Below are 20,352 nucleotides of genomic sequence, written 5' to 3'. Positions count from 1 at the left end.
AAGGATACGCTGGCCTTGTTGCGATAGAAAACGTTCGGGGGTCTGACGCAAAGTTCTTAGTATGCCTGGATGATTTTCTTTGGTTGGGAGAATCAATCCAACCAGTACCAAAATATTTCTTTGAGTTGTCGAAAAGTCAATTAGAATGTGCGAGGTTGTAGGTTGTCCGTAACCAAAGATTCACATGGAATGCTTTGGGTTTTATTAAGGATGATTCAATGATGCAGACTATTCATAGGAGAAAAAACAGACCAGAATTGACCACTGGTAAAGCCCTTCAACAATCTAATTGTTCCACTTCAATTCAGAGAATTAAAAGTTCAAATAGTATGATAACTAAACATTATCTGAGGATTCATTTAATACTATTAATTCTTAATTTGTTATAGAATGTATTGGGCCGATCAATCTTGGCCTCTATTTTCTCCTACGTAGAGACCTATTATTAGTCTCTCGCTTAGTCATCAATGGTGTTTGAATTAAAGCCTTCCCCGCGGTATGATTGAGAACCAGAGAACCTGGAATAATTCTGGGTAGACTTATACGATATGACTTCGCCAAATGGGTCAAAGGGGGCTGTGAGTTTTGTTTCTATCAGTACAGTCAAGCTGCTAATGTATTCGGTTGCAGCTCGTCGAGAGTCTCCTAAAAACCGATCCCAAATCACAAGAAGAGCTGGAGAAAGCTATAGCAGAGAAGCATATGGGATATGCTTTAGAGGCTGCGCAGAGAAATGGAGAGCTGGTATGTACATGTAGTAGCTTCGGGAATTTATGATTTGATGGGCTCACGGAATAGATTGGCAATAATTCCACAAAACCGGTCACAATTTCCTCGATTAAACTCCTTGGGCCCTCGCACACGAGGCGGTCATTCCTCGACGGAATATTCGACCCTCTGCTTAGTGCCAACAGAGATGGGCCATATACATTGTCGGAAGCATTGCAGGAACTCAGCACAGCTACAAATAAACTCCGTCGACATGGTACGATACTCCATATCGGGGTCTAATCAACATTATACTTATCCGTCTTAGGAATTTTCCACGATGATATCTCGATGTTCATTGATAAACCTGACCCTACTGACCCCTCTTCTACTCCTTCCGATATCGATATATACATTCGTGCACGAGAGCGAGGTGTTATCACATTGAAAACTGGTACTGATCTTGGCAATGCCGAAGGCTCAGCCTATGGAAATGCACAATGGCGTAACATATTCGGGGGTGCTGAGACCTTAAATGTCAACGCTGCTACTGGTACTCGAACTCGTTCTGCGTATCAAGCTACATTCGAGGCTCCAATTTTGAGTGATCCCGATAAAAGAATAGCTGTGGATGTTTTGTCGAGCGCGACTAGTAAGCCCTGGGCAAGTCACGAAGAAGTCCTTAAGGGCGGGGGTATAAAATATAGTTGGGCTTCAGGCGGTGGCAGCACACATCAAATTGGATACAGTGGAGTGTGGAGACAAGTGACGGGATTGGCTGGAAATGCGTCACCTACGGTACGCAACGATGCAGGAGATACAGTCAAGAGCAGTATTTCACATATCTGGCTTAAAGACGAACGGAATCACCCTATACTACCAAACCAAGGATATCTTCTAAAGTCAACATCTGAAATTGCAGGTTGGGGACCACTAAAAGGAGACGTGGGATTCTGGAAATCGGAAGTCGAATCTAGTGGGGCTGTCAAAGTTCCTGGGATCCCTGGTGCAAGCTTGACCGCTGGTATCAGAGCAGGAATGTTGTATCCGTTAGGCGTTGGATTCGGTACTGCAGCCAAGCCATCACGCATAAACGATAGATTTCAACTCGGAGGACCAACGGATGTTCGTGGATTTAAGATTGGCGGCCTTGGACCTCGAGACAGACAAGATGCAGTTGGAGGAGACGTCTACGCAGCTTCATCTGTCAACCTTCTTCTTCCATTTCCCCGCGTCGACGTGTCAACCCCACTGCGCCTCCAGTTATTCGCCAATGCCGGCCGTCTCCTTGCACTTAAAAACTCAGAAAAGAATACAAGTAACAGCGTATATGGCACAGTCGCAGAACTCGGTAAGGAGATCCCAAGCTTGGCGGTCGGAATAGGAATGGTGTATGCACACCCCGTGGCACGATTTGAATTAAACTTCGGTCTACCCATCGTTGTTAGAAAGGGAGAGGAAACTAGAAAGGGCCTCCAATTCGGAGTAGGCATCAACTTTCTATGATTTATGAAGTTTCGCGGAGTAGGAGTAGACGAGGCAGGGCATATACCATAAAAAGGCGAAAATGGAGCTTGGGTTGTATAAATGTACAGTATGCTATATACTACTAGCTTTAGCCAGCTAACTGGGTAGAAAACAGGAAGACAATCACGACTTTAGATCGGTTTACTATGCTTTTTTTGTTGTGGGGTCCCTATAATGTCTGTGTTTTAGCTGTGGTTCCGGGTGCTGCCGCCGCCACGTTGCTTTGAAAATCCCTGCCATTCAAGAATCGATAGCGGGACACCGATTAGACAATTCGAATTCTACGAATACAAAGAAAAGCTTTCCACTCATCGATGTTTTTTCGATCATTGGCATTTCCAAAATTTATCTTGAGGAACACCCACCTTTAGAAGCCCAAATTTGTCTAAGCCCTTTGAAAGTTTTAAACATACTCCATTTTTCACGATGGCTTCAATTGCGAAATTCGGCTCCGCTCTAGAGTCTTCCTCCTACCAAAGTCCCGATGGCGGTTCTGCTTACGCACCTCTTCGTAAGAAAGCGGTCGAGGAAGCCATCGCAATGGGGTACAATCCGGCAACCATGGTTGAATGTGGAGTGACTTGGGCCGATGATCACGATCCATTCCAGCACGTGAAGAACGCAGCTTACGTGCATTATGTGAACCAATGCGCATTTCGCGAATTCCAATCATTCGAACCGTATTTGGGCAAAGAGAAATTTCAGGATATGCTCAAGGTCCGCGGTGTTGGACCTGTTGTCAAGAACTATACAGTCAATTTCAAAAGGCCTGTGAAATTCCCAGATTCGGTATGAGTTTTTTGTGTGAGATGCTGTTGAATTTGGGCTCACGAAACGAATTAGCTTATTGTCGCGAATCATATTACTGAAGTTTTCCCAGATCGTTACTTTGGTACTACCTCTGTTTGGTCTTTGAATCAGCAAGTTATTGTTGCGGATTTCAGAATATGCATAGTGTTTTTTGATTATGATCGAGGTGTACCAGCCAATCTTCTTGAAATTGGCGGTGTATACAAGAATTTATATGAGGCTCTGAAGCAACGATTAGAAATGGAAGCGAAAATAGCTTTAATTTGGGAGAAGGAGCATCCCAAGAGATCGAAAGCCATGCTGTAATTCAACTTCGATATAGAGACAGATTGGTGCGCGAATATGGCAGCGTTCGTTCTAGACTAATGCAGCCCCCAAACATTATATTTCACGTGGGTATTCGTCAATAAAGAGCAGGAGATGATGTTGGTACGCAAAATATTTCCAATAGCCAATCTATTGATTCAATCGATCGAACCGCAGCTCACAAATAAGTCTAGCCCCTGACCGAATTCCACACAGAAGAGAAACATTTGTAGCCTTGGCACCTCATGTTCGGGTTATTATCAAGCAAAGTCGTCTTGGTATTGACCCCCTTTTCCACATATCTTCCGCTCACTGAATCTTCATTCGGACCCCAAAGCTCGAAAACCATCACCAATCATCACGATTGGGCTGTGCCTCAAGAGCACCCTCTGTAGCAAAGTCAGAGTTTGTCTTGATTCCTATTTCTATGTGAGCTTTGCAGTGAAAGAATGCTTAGTAGGTAGCTTACTGGGGCTAATGGCCGTAGCTATGGCCGTGCCAATAAGAGAAACTACAAGGAGCAAACTTTGGAAACGCATGATGGAGAATTTATAAGTCGATTTTGATTTTTGAGATTCAGCTGACGCTTCGAGGACGTACTTTGATGCTGTAAGATCTTCTTGCCGAGAAGGAAAGACTATGCTTTTGATTTTAGCGAAGCATTTTACTTGGAAACTCCCTAGATATATATATAGCAATGGCATGTAACTTTAAAAAGCGATATCTTAATTGTGTATTCGATTTGTGCGCCGACCGATCATCTGAAAGTAGAACATTGTATTCGTACTCTCACACTGATAGGGCTACGCAAGGATATACAGATCCAATCTTAATCTCATAGCGCGTTGCTATTCGACAGAGAACGAGATTCTAATGACGAGGTGATACGATCCAAGCACGCGCACCTATCTAGGCGCCATCAATCATACCAAATGTTAAATGTCGAGTGCCGTATCGACATATCGAAGCATGTGCAGTTGCGCAGGGCTCCGGATATTATGCGGTGAAAGATGCGATGAAGTGACTTTTGTGTGCAGTTATTATGTGTACGAAGAGACTTTGTATGACCGGTACAGTTCCACCAATTCAGCCTTAAGCAGCTCTTATCATCTGCTACACCCCCACTCTGTATTTCGATCGTGTCCAAATCTTCTCTTTACATCTGATCCATCCTCCAAATATCCGTTATGATCCCTAATACGTCTGAAGATACTAGAGGATTGCTCTCTGAGGAAAAAGGCCATGGTGATGACGATAGAAACTGTCCTCATTGCGGAAATACATCTCCCAAGTTAACACCTTCAGGGAGATTGCGATCATGGACCATGTTGATCATGATATACGGCATTGTTGCAGCATTCACTCTCATTGGCATGGCTACACTACTTTCCTCGAGTCGAAATACCTTCCTCAAACTACCAGAAATGAAATCAAGTCATCGGCCATCATTGTGGAGTATCTACTTGTTCACTTCTCAAGAAGTCATCTTATTCTAACAGAATTTCAGCTCCCTTTGCAGATGGGATTCGGTACGAAATCGAAACGGCTCCATCTGATCTTTGGGCGAATAATATTTACATGGGAGAGCCATGCAATGAATCAGAACGGGCATGGAATAATCTTATACATCGTTAGCAGACTCCATTACAACATGAATTGTACCTTCAGAAACTCATTCTCTTTAGCAAATCGAGGACATGGTGTTAGGCTTTACCGTGAGGAAGCTGCGAGGCTAGATATTAACAAGAGTATACTTTTACAGGATAACAACTTTGCTGTCATTCTTACAGTTCATCATAATCTTCATTGTCTGGTATGAGCTCTTTTCACTAATAATGCGATGATTAAATGCTAACTACCTGGCGCCACCCTTTAGAGACGACTCCGACAGTCCTTTTTTCCTGAACATTACTATGCCAATTGGACGGATGAAGATCGAGCAGATGATAGACATCATCAATGTAGGTTGGACTTCCATTCATATTTCTTTACCGCAACGAACTAACCATTCTCAGTACATTGTCTCGAATCTCTTCGATCATCCATGATCTGTCAACCGGACCTAGCACCGCTCCCCTACTATTGGTCTGGTAATATAAGACATGATATGAACGCAAGTCCGCAATCCAAACGTGAATGTGTTAACTGGGGTGTATTTTCCGAATACTTGAAGGGGAGAAGTTACAAAAGGTCCGAGATGATTCATGATTAGTTTTTGGGAGCGTGTTAACTTTCAGTTGGGCTGATGTATGCGAATTAGTAATGAGTATTTTTAGTGTTGATAACATGATGTCTATTCAATGCATCTACACGACTGTGATAATTTGTCTCCATGATGCCCTTCGAGAATTGGACATTCAACTGGAGAGAGCCGGTACTACTCCATTCACAAATCGGAAGCTCTCTGTAAGATACATCGATTAACGAGTCTTGGCCAAGTCATCCGCACGTCTGTCAAACACAAAGGCAAAGCTTGAATGTTCGGAAGAGAAAGGATGTACAAGCTGGTCGTACCAATCAGGCTTAATTGTTACATTGTGTTCCATTGATTAGCCTTACGGCGAGCAAAACGAGTTTTTACCGTCCCACAAGATGCACTACATGTCAATGATAACCAATCCGGCATACATGACCCGAACCCACAGCTTTATTAAGCTTTTATGTCGGGCCACTCGTTGTGATAGCATTTCTGGCACTACCACACTTACCCGTTGTGGTTGCCGAACACAACCGCTCTTGCTCCAATGGGATGATAGATTTTGCTACCAATTCAACGTTCCTTTCAAGTTATGTGGATCTCGAGAGATATTTGGTACATATCATCCTGTATCTAACCACGTTATGATGTGAATTTGTAACACCAAAGATACAAAAGGTTGCTAGGTATTTACGAGAATGCCTCGTAAGGAGACCAGTCATACCTGAAGGCAAATTTGAGTTTCCCACAGGTACTTCAGCTGGATTCCCACAAAAATCTCCTCTGCGATCTTAAGTCTTCCATGGGCTTGAATCTATCAAACTGTGGCTTTTTTCTTTTTGAGATTATTCCCCGTGTTTAAAGTTGTTACTTATCAAAATGACATCGGGGTCCCAACTTACACCGTGTACAGACTCCCCTTGCGGAGTACATGATACAAGCGCGGAGGTTTCACTTCGTCCTTCCAACGGTGATGGTTTCCATTCTTTGGAAAAGGAAAAGCAGAAATCAGAGCCTCTTGTGACTGGACATGATCTCAACAATGATAACCCATCACTCACAGATTGGGCAATCGATCCCCAGAACCCAACAAACTGGTCTTCTATACGCAAATGGACGACTATAATTCTTCTCGTAGTCACAAACTTCATAGCGTAGGGCTTGTCAATGCACTCTAAACTAGCAGCTAACTATTAAAGATCAACATGTACTTCAGCATTCGAGCCCGCGCTCCCCTCCATAATGGCCGATTTTCACTCTGCCAACGGTTCAATTGCCTCTCTCACCATCTCCATCTACACAATAGGCTACTGTCTCGGACCTCTTCTCATCGCTCCTATAAGTGAATTATACGGCCATGTGACTGTGTTATATCCTGGATACATCGGCTTTATGCTAGCTCTAGCTGTCTGTGGTTCGAGCAGGAGTCTTCCTTTATTTGTGGTGTTCCGTGCTATTATGGGTCTTGCGGCCATCACGTTTGTACTCATGGGTCCTGCGATTGTGGCAGATCTTATTCCCAGGGAACAAAGAGGATTGGCGTTGAGTATTATGTCTACGGGGCCTGTCGTTGTATGTATAGTGTTGATGTGATTAAGATATGCTTTCTTGCTGACGTTTATAGGGTCCAACGATTGGTCAGTTTTTAATTCTTCGCTCATAGTTTGGCCAAAATACTCATCTAGTTAGGTCCTGTTATTGGTGGTTATATCGTGGAAAACGCCAGTTGGAGATGGATTTTCTACTCAACTTTAATTGCTGTAAGTGATCCCAGATGTATGACTTTCAGATGTTTAATAATGCAGCAGTTTGGTGTTTTATCCTCTCTATCCCTTGTCATTCTCAACGAGACGTACGAACCCGTAGTCTTGAATCGAAAGCAAAATAAAGGAGGGAAAAGCCTACCCACAAGTCAAAAGATCACAACTCCCAAAACTCCTCGAGAGACTCTGCAAGCAGCCTGGACCCGTCCCTTTAAAATGCTCTTCCTCTCACCTATCGTTCCCTTTGTAGGCTTCTACAGCGCCCTAAGCAACGCCTACGGAATGGTATGTTTCGCGACCCTCGGCACCGTCTTTCAAGACAACTACTCCTTTACACCCGGTAAGAGCGGGCTAGCATATCTTGGTCTCATGGTCGGTTTCCTCTTCTGCCAACTATCCCTTGCCCGATTTTCCGACCGTCATATGCTCAAAATGGAAGTGAAAAATAACGACAAGCGCCCGGAATATCGTCTGCCACCCATGTTCATCGGTGCATTTCTCCTCCCCATAGGATTTTTCTGGTACGGATGGTCTCTTGAATATCATGCCCATTGGATCGTTCCTATTCTTGGAAGTTCAGTTATTGCGATTGGTATTCTATTTAGCTATCTGCCAGTACAGATGTATCTTGTAGATACATATACTATCTATGCTGCGAGCGCTACTGGAGCATGCACCATCATCCGTTCGATCTGTTCGACTTTGATCCCGTTGAGTGCTAATCCTCTATATGTTGATTTGGGGTATGGATGGGGTAACAGTGTCTTGGCGTTCATTGCGATAGGATTTGTGCCAATTGCTTTGCTAGTGTTGAGATATGGGGAGAGAATTAGAACGAATCCACGCTTTCAACCGAAGCTCTGATATGGAATTATGAGAGGCGTTAGGGGACAATTGTTAGATAATTATGATTTACTCAGAAGTGCTTAGAATGCGAAGAAAGTTTGGGGGTCCATTTATTTTCAAAGAGTTGAACAAGAAGCCAGGTGAAAATAATTAGATAGTTGGGTGGAATTGACATAAAGTGATCCCCACATAGGGGGCTTGGTACACTTCTCGGTACTTTAAAATATTTATTTCAGGAATGAACTAATTGAGATACTAAAAGAGAAGCTAGAAGTTGTAGTAGTCCACCAAGGTGCTATTCACTTGGGTTGGAGAAGTCATTTTTAGCTATCTCAAAAACTGTTCACAGACTCCCGAAGAAGCACTATTTATCTACCTATGATCCACCAAGAGCTCAGGGGTAATCCTTTAAGTAACTAAGAAAGCTTAAGGTCCAAACTTCTGCTTGTATTCATCCTTCATACCCTTTAAGTCCGATGCAAGACAAGGTTCCACCAAGTCAGCCCACCATCCTTTCCTATGCGATCTCAAGCCAACCTCATGAAGCAAAGCATCCGTATACCAAACAAGCTCAAAGAAAAAGCATTCTCCCTTTTGACCATGGGTAGGATATCTTCGTTTCGAGAAGGCCCCCATGTACGCAACTTCTTCTACCATTTGTTCCAATGGAGGTAGCTTTATGTTCCCGTCGAAATATGCTGTTGTCCAGATGGCCTGTGTTTCGGCAGCCCGAAAAGAATTAGAAATATCTATAGCCCCTAGAAATGCAATTGAATCATCTGCAAGTGGTGCAATACCTTTGTATAGTCTTTGTACTGTTGTATCAGGGGAAGCCCGATTTTGGTGTGGGGGAGGGGTTTCAAGGAGTGGAAATTTGGCGATCACTCGACGATCTGCCTCCTCATATAGCTGCTTCCATAACGATCTCTCTTCAATACTATCCATTGGCTGAAAGTGAGGAAGACCGAGATATCGAGCCTGTATATCGCTAAAACACTGTTGCTGGGGATCCCAGCCCGTTCCCAATAATACCTCATCTGCTATAAGTTGCTTGCCATTGTCTAAAGTTATGATGCTGTCTTTGTAAGAAACAACATCGTTTCGGTAAACTTGAACATTCTGAGAGATCGTTTCCCAAAAGTCATCGTGCTGCACAAGTCCTACAGGCCCAGTACACCAAAATGCACTAATGATGTCAGTGTTCTTTTCTCGCATAACTGGGGCAGACTCACGAAGAACTAAAGTCAAGGAGCTCAAATCCCTGCAACGATCCTGGTCTGCTGCCATATCCTGCCATGTTACGACAATATTGATCAACATTCTTGATTCTCTGAATCATATAGTTTATTCCAATGCGGGTTCCATAAAGCAAGGTACGAATCATGGAAAACCACCAAGTGGTTGGCATAAACGGAGATGGACTAAAGAGTGCTTTGAGCCTAGTTGCCGAACTTTCGACTGAATTCTTGTAGCGCCCATGGCCAGGAGCGGGAAACAGTAGAGCTGGGCCCTCGCCACTTGCTCTAATAATCCATTTGACGTTCTGACCTTTCTTGACTAACTCATAGACCATATCTGCTGCAGACTTGCCACCGCCAAGAACTGCAAAGAATAGTATACCGCTGGCCCAAGGTAATGGCTGCTGTGATAATTCCCCAAAAGCTTTGTGATGACGTACAAATCTCATACTCGATTCCCAATCAATTGAAGGCATTCTAGGATACGAAGTACGGCCAGTAGCGACAACAAGCTTGCGACATGTAAAAGACGTTGAAATGTTTTCTTTGAGATAGCTTGGAACTTCTGTAGCTTCTGTTATGACTTCCCATTTATCGCGCACTTTATTGGTTTTGACAGCTTTGCAGTAGAAATATATCCTAGAAAGGAGAGTTTGCCCTCCGTATATATGATTCTGCGCATACTCCTCGAGATAATTGGTGACATACTTTGCTTCGAATGTATCATGGTATAAAGGCGCATCTTCGGGAACAGTAAGAGGAACATCGGAGAATCCAGACATTCGGCGGCCACTTTGACACCAAAAATTATCGTATGATCGTCCTTGAAATTACACACTAAATTCAGTATATATAAATGAAAATAGGATAGGGAGGGAAAAAGGCAGAAAGTAAACAACACTTACTTTGACTCCAAACACCACCAAGGCATCTATCCTCTTCAATAATAACTAGGTTAGCTTCTGGGTGAGTATCAAGGTAGAATCTAGCAAAGGCCAAACCACTCAGGCCTATGAAAAATTGTATGAAAGTCAGCGATTTGTAATTTTAGACGCAACAGGTAAAGTATTCCATGATTAAGGAGGAGAAGATAACGTAGTTCATACCGGAGCCAATGACAACAATATCCACTTCAAGCATATTGCTAAATGTCTGACAAGATGATCTGTGGTGTTTTGTATTCGATATTCGATACTATGTTGTGTTGTGCTTTGGGTGTAGTAAAACACCGAGAAAGTTGAGAAGAGGAAAATCACGGCTCAATATATCGTTTCAATGGCGAATGGGTGATATAGGTAACTGTGAACACATTGATCGTACATGCCTCTTTTGCCATAAACCATGTGAGGTATAAGATATGTTACACAAACACAAACACGACAGGAACGAAGTAAGTACTTAAATGGTAGCTGTGTGGATGTATCATCTCCCACTAATCTACCTAGTATATTCATCTATCTCTCTATCTCTCTCTCTCTCTCTCTCTCTCTCTCTCTCTCTCTCTCTCTCTCTCTCTCTCTCTCTTGACTTGCTTGATATACTGTCAGTCTATCTCCTGTATAGATAATTGCCCAGCGAAAGCCTATAGCCCAATAGCGAGTTGTACATATTGCCGGTTCTCCACATGAACGAATTCGAACTTAATTTCGAAGGGTGTCAGATGTGTAAGATTGGAAACTGGCCGAACTGTAATCAACCATCAAGCACATCAATCAGCTGCCATCGAGATGCGACCATAAACAGGATGTACTACCCTCACTTACCCTTGGATTCCCAAAATAACAAGACGATCCACACTTATCAATGAGCAGTGAAGTGATATATGGGCAGACATAACACGTGACATATTGTAAGGCTGATCAAAGGGGCACGGTGCATTTGGATGTCTGAGCCTTTTTCTTCTAGGCTCACTTCAACTTTGTTGAAGGTTGCAACAAACAAACCTCATCACAGAAGACAATCTCGCAGAGCTTATAGTTTGTAAACCACAAAGGAAGTTGAAGTATTGATTCATCCGAAAATCTCGAGGATGCCGTAGCAAGTCTTGCTGTCATGCCTCCCACGCTCACGATCTACTGTCTTGATCTTCAAGGTCAGGAAAGCGGTGAATGGCGATTAACAAGCAGTGTATCTACACAGGAAATATTCTCGAACTGTGCCCGGTATGTTGACTTTTGCACGCAAGTTTGGAGGAAGGAAGGGCAAAGCATCGATAATACATATTTGCTTGTGGAAGTTGTCTATGTGTATCCACACCGTCTATATACTTTGCACTCTACAAGAATAATATCATCGTCCTCTCTGCCCTTGTTTCGATTCTCCTCTCATCTCATAGTTGCGCTGTATAATGGCATTATCCAAGGAGATGAATAGGTAAAGAAGCGAAAGTCATGCACTGTCCGCTAGAACTTTGGGGCTATGAGTGGATTGGGAATTTCTTTAAACCCCCATTGTATTTGTCTTGCAGCATGTACAATAATCCTACACTTAGGTTAGTAGTGTCTGTGGATGGTTTACATTGGTGGAAGCTTACCCCAAATCATCCGCCCACGACCAAACCAGACCAGGATTTTTCTGAAACATCCTTCCATTGAAGATAGCATCGAGGCCCTCTTCAAGAAGGCCATTGGCTTGCACGCCATTTGTGATGTTGCCAACAGCACCGACGAAGGCTTTATCCTTGACAGCATTCTTAATGTATTTCGAAAAGCCAGCTTGGTACCCGGGGCCGAGTTTGATGATTTGTCCTGGATGGGAGCCACCAGAAGATACATCGATAAAATCTACGCCGAAGCTTGCAGCTTTCACAGATAATTGCGCACTATCTTCAAGAGTCCAACCATCAATTTCTGTCTCCTCTAGCCAATCTGTTGCACTAATTCGTAAGAACAAAGGCATTGTCTCGGGTATCGTAAGCCGGGTATCCTGAATTACTTCGAGAAGCAAACGAATGCGATTCTCAAAACTACCACCATACTCGTCTGTCCTCTTATTGCTGATAGGGCTTAGGAATTGATGAAGGAGAAACCCATGAGCGGCATGGATCTCAATGACATCGAATCCGGCTCGTAAAGCACGCTCAACAGAGCTTACCCAAGACTTTCTGAAATCTGCGATATCAGAGAGCGTCGTTTCTTTAGGTATCAAAGAGCCTTCATCGTATGGCAGTGGACTTGGGCCGATGATGTCATTAGGCCAACCACCTGTCTCTTTGGTTGCATTCTCATTTCCCAACCACGGTGCGACTGTGGAAGCTTTTCGGCCTGCATGAAAGAGCTGGATACCGATGTGTTGGCTCTGTTTGACATCAGAACGTCAGTATTTGCCTAAAGTAAGGAATTTCTGGAAAGAAGACGCATTAAGGAACGGGTATCATAAAGCTGAAATATCCAATCGGAGTGGAGTTTGACGACTGTTACGTACCTGAGAATGTGTAAAATCTACAATTGTTTTCAAAGATTCAAGCTGCTCCTCATTCCAGAGTCCTACTCCATTAGGATCGATCCGTCCGTTCTTTGAAACAGCAGTTCCTTCTATCATAGTAAGGCCAGGACCACGTGTGACCCAGCCGCCAATTTGAGACAGATGCCATGGTGTTACTTTTCCGTCTTCTGCCGAGTATTGACATAATGGCGCAACCTACGTCAAAACGCAAAATCATTGACTGTCCTTCATCATGCAACTACACAAAGATTTGGGAGTACATACCCATATTCTGTTTTGGAAGGTCACGCCTCTAATGGTTAGTGGTTGGAAAAGCTTTGGGATGATTTGGGCTTTCAATGAAGGGCTCACTGCTGTTCCTGATGGAGGATTTTGCGCAGGTGTGAAATATGGCTATGGCTGGTTAGAAGAGAACCACCAGAACCATATTCATGCGGGTAAGAAATTGTCGCTTACAACGTTCTTCGCCCTGGCATTGATCGCTTTGGTACTAGAAGGTGCCATCATTGGCCAGGTGACAAAAAAATCCTTTTCGTTCAATTCAATGCTCAACTTTGAGCAATTTACTCCTGGTTGTGCGAGGAATAAGTATGGGAAGAAAAGGTAAACATGCTTAGTATATCGATGTATGGCTGAAATTTATAGGAAGAAAGGTGTGCTTATGCCTGCCTTGATATGAGTCGACAATTGATTTGAAATCCAAGAGCTTTGAAATTCAAATCTGCTTGATAATCAAATTGTATCTAACCTTCAAAAGGTGGATTCGAAGGACCCAATCTTAGTCAGATTAGCTTCAGGGCACCCCATTGCGCGCTACAATTTTAGACATGGGTTGTAGTTGGAAGATCTTTCTATTGGTTGAATTGCTATGCTCCTCTTATCCAAAGCCAGCTGCCCCATCTTGCCATGCTCTTTCCACTCTGACTATTTGCATGTGCGTTTGAACTGCCTTCTTATCAGAAAGACTCAAGAAAGTGCGTCCCCATGACTTACGCGTCTTTTTACTCTCCGCTCTTCTTACATCAGTCATTCAAGTTAGTGCACTATTTTGGGCCACTTCATTGTAAGCCACAATAACTTGTTGAAATGAATCTCTTTCAGATGAATCTTGAATCTCATCTGTCAGTTTCTTTCGTCGAAGAGAGAAGCTTTAGCTGAAATCGCAGCAACTTTGGAATTAGTTCCCACCTCGCACCTCTCAGTTGTTTTGGAGTACAGGCTTAAGGGGCGCCCGACGATCCGTTGTAGGTGCTTGACGAACCTTGGGGCCATTCACCTGATTTCTTCCTTTCACCCATAATACTCTACTACGGATCCTCCGGTCTCAAAAAGAGATATTATAACCACCGAGGGTCGCTGATTGGAGAGAGGACTAGCTTTCCTGTTCTGCTCCATCCAATATCTACTCAATTGCTTCATCACACGGAATCATTCAGTATCGTCAATCTTGCTGTTCTCAATAACTTATATGCTTATTTCTTAATGAGGAGGGACATCATCTCGATGCATAGTCGGTGCTAAACAGAATAAGTTGGTCCTGCCTTCACGATAACTTCAATCGTTGCTCATTTGCAGATTCTCGAAGTCATCTAGTCTTATCAGCATTTTTTATCAATCATTCTTGCACTATCTCGCATACATGGGGATCTGGCAGCATGAATCATCAGCCAGATTCTCATGAGGATGAGTACGCACCGGTAGATCAATAGACGCTACCGCTGTATGTAGCTTTTGAAAGTTACTTGACCCAGTTGTGTATTGTTTGTGACTTTAGTCTAGAATATCGATTGTATGATGATACTATATGTAACTTTACAATCAAGTGAATAAGGAATGAGAGATTAACCTATCTCCCCTCAACTTGCATGATATAATTCGACTCTGTATTCTGAAGGCCCCAGGATTGAAGCTTCTTCTTGTCGCAGTTAAGAACAGTATTCGGAAAGGATTGTGACGCCTTGGAACATGTGTGTGTAAAATTGAGAAGTTGCAATGAACCCAGGTACTCCACTTTCATCGTCCATACTTGAGATGAGTTCCTCGATGTGTGAAAGACTTTTTCGTACGCTTCCTGGCTATTTGAAGATTTGCGACGTGAGGTAATTCGATGCATGGATGCTTGGTGGACAAATGTAAGGTCACCGTCTTATAGGAAATGTATAATTGAGATTGAGAGTCTGGAATTGATTAGCAGGTCATTTTGATTGCATCAATTCTCAAGCTCAATTTTTGTCAGTGTCTTCGAATTTGAAGTCATTTGGAGAATAATGAGAGAATCTTGTGTTATTGGAGCAGATGTTCCAGTAATTCATGGATTTTTCAATTCTAACTTGTTTGGGGTTCAGGGGTGTCGCTTCCGGGCATAACCAATATGTTTAAAACCCGGTGGTAGCACCGCAACAATACTTGGGGATTGAATGCTTAAACTCTTCTTTCTTGAGTTCAAATATCCTTTTCCTGTATTTCCGATGGCTTTTTGTCATTTTAATGGAAGGCATAATGCTATTGTAATCCTCTGTTCCTTTCACAATACGCTACTTTTGTGATATCGATACTTTCAGGTCCCATCTTAACATCAATATTCATGAACACACAAAAAACAGTACCTAATCCAAACATAGCAGATATATATGTATCAATTGTATTATTCATCATATAGGCAATTCCATCCATCTCTCAAGAGAATAAATCTAACTCCAATTCCAATTTCAACGCCGACCCAAAACCCCGCTCACATGCGAAACGACTCATTAGCCCCCCAAATAATCCACACCATGTCTCTCCATCCATCCATCCATCCATCCATCTATCTATGCCTCTCCTTCTCTGCATACGTCTTATTCCACGGTTTCCTATCCTTAACACTCTCCATCAACGCTGTGCGATCAAAAATCGTATCCCTATTTACCTATTAGCCATTTCATTCCTTTTCTTCTCCCACACCCACAATACACTATAAAATACACATCCTCGCACCGATAGAAAATCACAAAAAAGTAATACATACATAGGATCTTGTTCAATATGCGGTTTCGTATGAGCATTATAGGAATGTAATTGCGCATCCATCCCCGCCTTGATGCTATGATGAGGAGAAGGTTTGAGGAAGGCGTTGGCGCCGATGAGACCCCCGATTGCGGCAACGGTCATGACGATTGCTTCGCGTTTGGCCATCATGGACATTTTATGGTGGTTGTTTGGGAAGATTGTTTTGGCTTGCTGTTGATGTTGTGAGGTGAGGATAGTAGGAGGGAGAGTTCCAATTGATGATTGATGTTGATATCGAACAGTGAGGAAATGCAATAATTTTTATTTGCTACTGATATTGTATACCGAATATTAAAAAAAGCCTCTCTCACCCCCTCCATTGAATCTGTTATATACTAGGTACGTATCACTCCCCAGCCAACACAGTTGTTGTAAAACCCGCAGGATTCCTCACCTCAGACGAAGAGGTCGTACGATAGCTGATGAAATCACCCCACACATGATCTGAGCGGGCGCAAAGGACCACCCCGCATTTCGAAACAGCATACACAAGTTGGCAAAATGAGGAGAGCATGCCATTTAATTGTTCGATCGCTTGCATAAATGGTCTTTTGTCATGATCTTGTGTTGGGGATGTCGTACGACCTGTTGTGTGACATTTGCGTGATGATCGGCATGGCAGTTAATTTCGGGAAGGGGCTGTGATTGTTGGAGAGTCGTCGTGGTACCTTCCGAAGGATGTCCCGTGCAAGAAGCCGTTCTCTTTTTGCTGTCAATGAGAGCCAAGTCAACCATGGTTGCATCTAGTTATCGCATCCTATTTCAAGCCCAAAGACCCATTGAGACTCCTCAATTACAATTACATACGTTACACGATCGAACCATACCTTACAATTCTTCTGACGATTCTCAAAGAAACATGCTTCCAGCATTCATTCGTTTCATGACCTTAGCTCTCAACTTACTACACGAATGCCAACGACGACGTTAATAATCAATGGGAGTACTTCGAAATCAAATTACCCTGATACTTCGTTCTTGAGATTTGCATACACACCCCCACGCACGCACTGTTGCATGCCTAAATACATGAACATAATACCCAAGGCCAATATGCTGAAAAGTGCTTAGTTCTATTTTTGGGTCTTCAAGTGGCTTGAGGAGAAGGAACCATGATTAGTTTCCAAATTTTATTGGAGATTGGTATTGCAGTACTTCTTGATCTGCCTTTTGTGGCCCATCTCAAAAGATATCTTTATTAAATCTAGTCATACATAAGAGGCTCTCTAAGCTAAGTGATTGTGGATTCATGATTTCAAGTACCGTCGCTTGCCACTGTCTTTTCACTTCTCGGTTCCCCACTGAAAGTACTTTCGTTTTCATCTTCTGTATCACTATCCACCATTACAATCTCTATATTTTCCATACGAATTATGAATTCTCTGCGCAATTTTCCGATCCATTCTAGCAATTCATGATTCTCCATTGGACTATCAAGAAGCTGTTTGAGCTGCTCTCTTAGTGCATTCAGAAGCTTCCTTCGTTTATCAATCGCTGAAGTCCAAGATGACTTCTTCCTCCTAGTAGCTTGTGCAATGAGAGTCTTTGATACTTCCTCTGCCACTGTGAGCACTTTTGGAGGTAGATCAACCACACGCGCTAGAGTGAGACCGTAGTGTTGTTCTTTAACACAGCCTTGATCAAGCTTGTAGAGCATTGTCATAGTGGCCGGGTCGCTCATGTCAACTGACAAATGGTAGACTTTAACCCCAGGGCGCTCAGACATGATTTGTGCTTATCTCTATTAGCAAGCATACTCATTAGACGATAATAAGTTTTTCAAACCAAGCTCCTTAAAGTGGGTGGCAAACCAAATGAGTGCTCGGCTCTCTGATAATGCTTCTGCAATGCTTAGAGCGATCGCTAGACCGTCTCTTGTACTGGTCCCACGACCAAGTTCATCGATTATGGCAAGGCTCCTCTCATCAATATTTCTATAACCACGGGTCAGTAAACCTGAAAATGCAAGGAAAATCTGAAAAGAACCTAAGGATAAATGCTGTTTCTCTCATTTCAGATGCAAAGGTAGAAACGTTTGCTTCAATACTATCATCCATTGACACACGAGCAAAAAGTTGATGAATCATTGGAAAGGATGCATAGCTTGCTGGCACGAAACAACCAACTTGCGCCATCACACTCATAAGAGCGACTCCTCTTATGTAGGTACTTTTTCCGCTCATGTTACATCCGGTAACAATTTGAAACCGAGATTGCTGCGTTGCGTAATAGTCGTTGGGTACAAATTTATGTGATGGCGCCTAGAGAGAGATGGATTAGTATTGCGAAACTATGTAGATTAAGCCCTACATACCTTGTCACGAATGGGATGACGGCCAGACTTGATAGCAATGCAATCAGTAATTTCCGGCCTGACGTAGCAATCTTGGTTCGTAACTAGTTGCCCAAAGGAAGCAATCATATCGAGCACGGCAATACTCTCACACACTTTAAAGAGGTTGGGAATTTCGGTTCTTACATTTTCGAGGAGTTCCTGTATGGTTTTATCGCTTCCCAAAATAACTTCTATGTGAGAATCTTCAATTTTCTGGTTGAGCTTTATCAAATCTAGAGTCTGGCATTCGAGATAGTATTTTCTGCGAAACCGATTAACGAGTACATCTGGTATAGCTCGATCATCAAATTCACTTTCGGAATAGCGAAGGTAGTATTTTCGGAGATTATCGAATCTAATTTCCCCTTGAATTTTATAGTTCTCTGCCACCAATATGAGCAAAATCCAGTACATCAGGAGAAGATAAGCGTACGATGGAGTTCTGTCACATGCTGATGTACATCTTCAGTCGCCTCTTTGAAGGTTTGACGTGCCACATCCAAGAAACCACTGACCCCCGCTTTCACAGCATATGTTCGTTGATTTCGTAGATCTAGAGGAGTCTTCTGGTATGTAACATCCTCATTGATGACCTCATCAATGAATTGTATTGTAGAGTTGACCACTTCTGTACGACAATTATTACGTATCTGAACCAATAGCTCTGATCGAGCACCTGATAGACCCTCAAAGACTGGACCGATAGAATATACAAAGGATTTCAACATCAGAATGTTGTTGATATCTTGCTCAGAATTCCAAATACCTGGCATAGTCGGGATGATAATAAGCTGCAGAATGTCAGAGGATTTTGGCACAAATAAACAGACTCGAGGGCATACACAAGTAAGCAGCTTTTCAATGTCAGGAATCAACTTCAAAGCTACAACTTTATTAGTAAGGGACGAAACATGGGAGTATAATTGGAATATGCGTCGACATGAAGGGCGATAAAACCCTTTCCACGTCGAGAGCACACAAATCTATGGACGTTGGACTAACCTTGTCTAGTCTGTAAGAACATGTCATCATTTTCCGACAGTTCGGCCAATGCGTCGTAACGGGCAGCTAGTAAGGTTGACTGTGTCGAAGGCTGTAAAATATTACTTCTCAACAGTCGTGACCCCATTGGTGTCAGCGTCTCGTTCATCAGTCCAAATAAACAATCCTTTGACTTGGCATTCTGCAAATTTTGGATTAGTTCAAGTGATTGAATGGTAGCAAGATCTATCATCATAGAATCCTCCGAGGGCTGGTATTTAACTCGAAGAGAATGAAATGCAAAAGTAAGAGACAGGCTCATATCAATGTATTTCAATGCCTACGTGTGTAGTATATGTTAGAATATATCACGAAAGGGGAGGAAAGGGGCGTTGTGAAAGCTTACAGCAGAAAAGCAGCACACTGAGAAGTAGTTGCCTCCGATAGCCACCTTGATCGCCTCAAGATCTTCTTTGAACGCCAATTGCTGGATATATTCAATACCAGACGTTTCTGACCAACAACGACGATCTACTGTAACAATTCTGGCTCCCAGTATGTTCTCTTCCACAATTTGGTACATCTTAGATTTCGAGTTCGGAGGCCCGGAGGTAGACACAATCAAAATCTGGGTAGGTTCGAAGACCTGTAATTTATGAAGAGTTTTGACATAGAACTGATTGTCGCAGATCTGACTGAGGACTGCTTCGCCAGTTGAAATATTGACAAATGCTAATCCGACCGTCGGGGATACTCCACGGCCTTCACTGACAGCACAAATGATCTGCTGAGATTCACCACCTCCAAGAATGGAACTTGCTCGTGATCTACGTCCAGTGCTCGGGCGGGCTGTACTAGGACGAGCAGTGCTTGAGCGACGAGCATGAGGAGGTAAGGAATACGAATTAGAGTTTGTATACCCACATGGATAAGATGCAGAGTTAGTACTGTAAGCAGTTGAGGGTCTTGATAATGAAGCCATTCTCAATACCACCTAGCATTCCTTTGAAATATATGTGACGTCGAGTCTGTGGAAGTATTATCAGTTAATAACTAAAGTATTAGTTCGGGTATCAAAGTGGATGGATTGTTCATTGCTGAGATCCAACGAAGATATGACTCTCCTTCTCGCATCAACGGAGTCAGCTA

At 42.9% G+C, this 20,352-nt stretch overlaps 7 protein-coding genes across 7 annotated transcripts; 2 read left to right on the top strand and 5 right to left on the bottom strand.

Annotated features, from left to right (window-relative positions):
* Nucleotides 1–548: 548 nt before the first annotated feature.
* Nucleotides 549–3,351, top strand: Bfra_000711 (putative mitochondrial outer membrane protein; the record flags this gene model as incomplete). Its single annotated transcript, XM_037331155.1, has 6 exons — nucleotides 549–578; nucleotides 631–744; nucleotides 799–985; nucleotides 1,037–2,193; nucleotides 2,626–3,024; nucleotides 3,079–3,351. The coding sequence occupies 6 exons, from the start codon at nucleotides 549–551 to the stop codon at nucleotides 3,349–3,351; spliced, it is 2,160 nt and encodes a 719-aa protein (XP_037197488.1).
* A 348-nt stretch (nucleotides 3,352–3,699) lies between these two features.
* On the bottom strand, nucleotides 3,700–3,890 carry Bfra_000710 (uncharacterized protein; the record flags this gene model as incomplete). Its single annotated transcript, XM_037331154.1, has 2 exons — nucleotides 3,700–3,770; nucleotides 3,821–3,890. The coding sequence occupies 2 exons, from the start codon at nucleotides 3,888–3,890 to the stop codon at nucleotides 3,700–3,702; spliced, it is 141 nt and encodes a 46-aa protein (XP_037197487.1).
* Nucleotides 3,891–4,283: 393 nt separating this feature from the next.
* On the top strand, nucleotides 4,284–8,175 carry Bfra_000709 (putative mfs multidrug transporter protein; the record flags this gene model as incomplete). The annotated part of the gene is made up of 12 exons (XM_037331153.1): nucleotides 4,284–4,354; nucleotides 4,568–4,806; nucleotides 4,859–4,981; nucleotides 5,037–5,164; nucleotides 5,228–5,312; nucleotides 5,367–5,541; nucleotides 5,699–5,757; nucleotides 5,780–5,880; nucleotides 6,413–6,702; nucleotides 6,748–7,120; nucleotides 7,234–7,308; nucleotides 7,357–8,175. The coding sequence occupies 12 exons, from the start codon at nucleotides 4,284–4,286 to the stop codon at nucleotides 8,173–8,175; spliced, it is 2,538 nt and encodes an 845-aa protein (XP_037197486.1).
* Nucleotides 8,176–8,583: 408 nt separating this feature from the next.
* Bfra_000708 (putative flavin-binding monooxygenase-like protein) lies at nucleotides 8,584–10,535 on the bottom strand (the record flags this gene model as incomplete). Its single annotated transcript, XM_037331152.1, has 4 exons — nucleotides 8,584–9,343; nucleotides 9,390–10,218; nucleotides 10,301–10,405; nucleotides 10,502–10,535. 4 exons carry the CDS (start codon nucleotides 10,533–10,535, stop codon nucleotides 8,584–8,586), a joined length of 1,728 nt encoding a protein of 575 aa, XP_037197485.1.
* A 1,262-nt stretch (nucleotides 10,536–11,797) lies between these two features.
* Nucleotides 11,798–13,343, bottom strand: Bfra_000707 (putative nadh-dependent flavin oxidoreductase protein; the record flags this gene model as incomplete). Its single annotated transcript, XM_037331151.1, has 5 exons — nucleotides 11,798–11,876; nucleotides 11,929–12,692; nucleotides 12,819–13,034; nucleotides 13,104–13,232; nucleotides 13,296–13,343. The coding sequence occupies 5 exons, from the start codon at nucleotides 13,341–13,343 to the stop codon at nucleotides 11,798–11,800; spliced, it is 1,236 nt and encodes a 411-aa protein (XP_037197484.1).
* Nucleotides 13,344–15,645: 2,302 nt separating this feature from the next.
* Nucleotides 15,646–16,022, bottom strand: Bfra_000706 (uncharacterized protein; the record flags this gene model as incomplete). Its single annotated transcript, XM_037331150.1, has 2 exons — nucleotides 15,646–15,739; nucleotides 15,847–16,022. The coding sequence occupies 2 exons, from the start codon at nucleotides 16,020–16,022 to the stop codon at nucleotides 15,646–15,648; spliced, it is 270 nt and encodes an 89-aa protein (XP_037197483.1).
* Nucleotides 16,023–17,142: 1,120 nt separating this feature from the next.
* On the bottom strand, nucleotides 17,143–20,185 carry Bfra_000705 (putative dna mismatch repair protein msh4 protein; the record flags this gene model as incomplete). Its single annotated transcript, XM_037331149.1, has 8 exons — nucleotides 17,143–17,621; nucleotides 17,673–17,821; nucleotides 17,874–18,148; nucleotides 18,202–18,605; nucleotides 18,656–19,013; nucleotides 19,065–19,105; nucleotides 19,225–19,543; nucleotides 19,610–20,185. The coding sequence occupies 8 exons, from the start codon at nucleotides 20,183–20,185 to the stop codon at nucleotides 17,143–17,145; spliced, it is 2,601 nt and encodes an 866-aa protein (XP_037197482.1).
* Between the last annotated feature and the right edge of the window lie 167 nt (nucleotides 20,186–20,352).

Source organism: Botrytis fragariae (genome assembly GCF_013461495.1).
Source record: "Botrytis fragariae strain BVB16 chromosome Unknown tig00000001, whole genome shotgun sequence".
In the NCBI taxonomy this organism is placed as follows: Eukaryota; Fungi; Ascomycota; class Leotiomycetes; order Helotiales; family Sclerotiniaceae; genus Botrytis; species Botrytis fragariae.
Note: the sequence above shows the minus strand (reverse complement) of the source record. Positions and strands in the feature narration are given on the sequence as shown.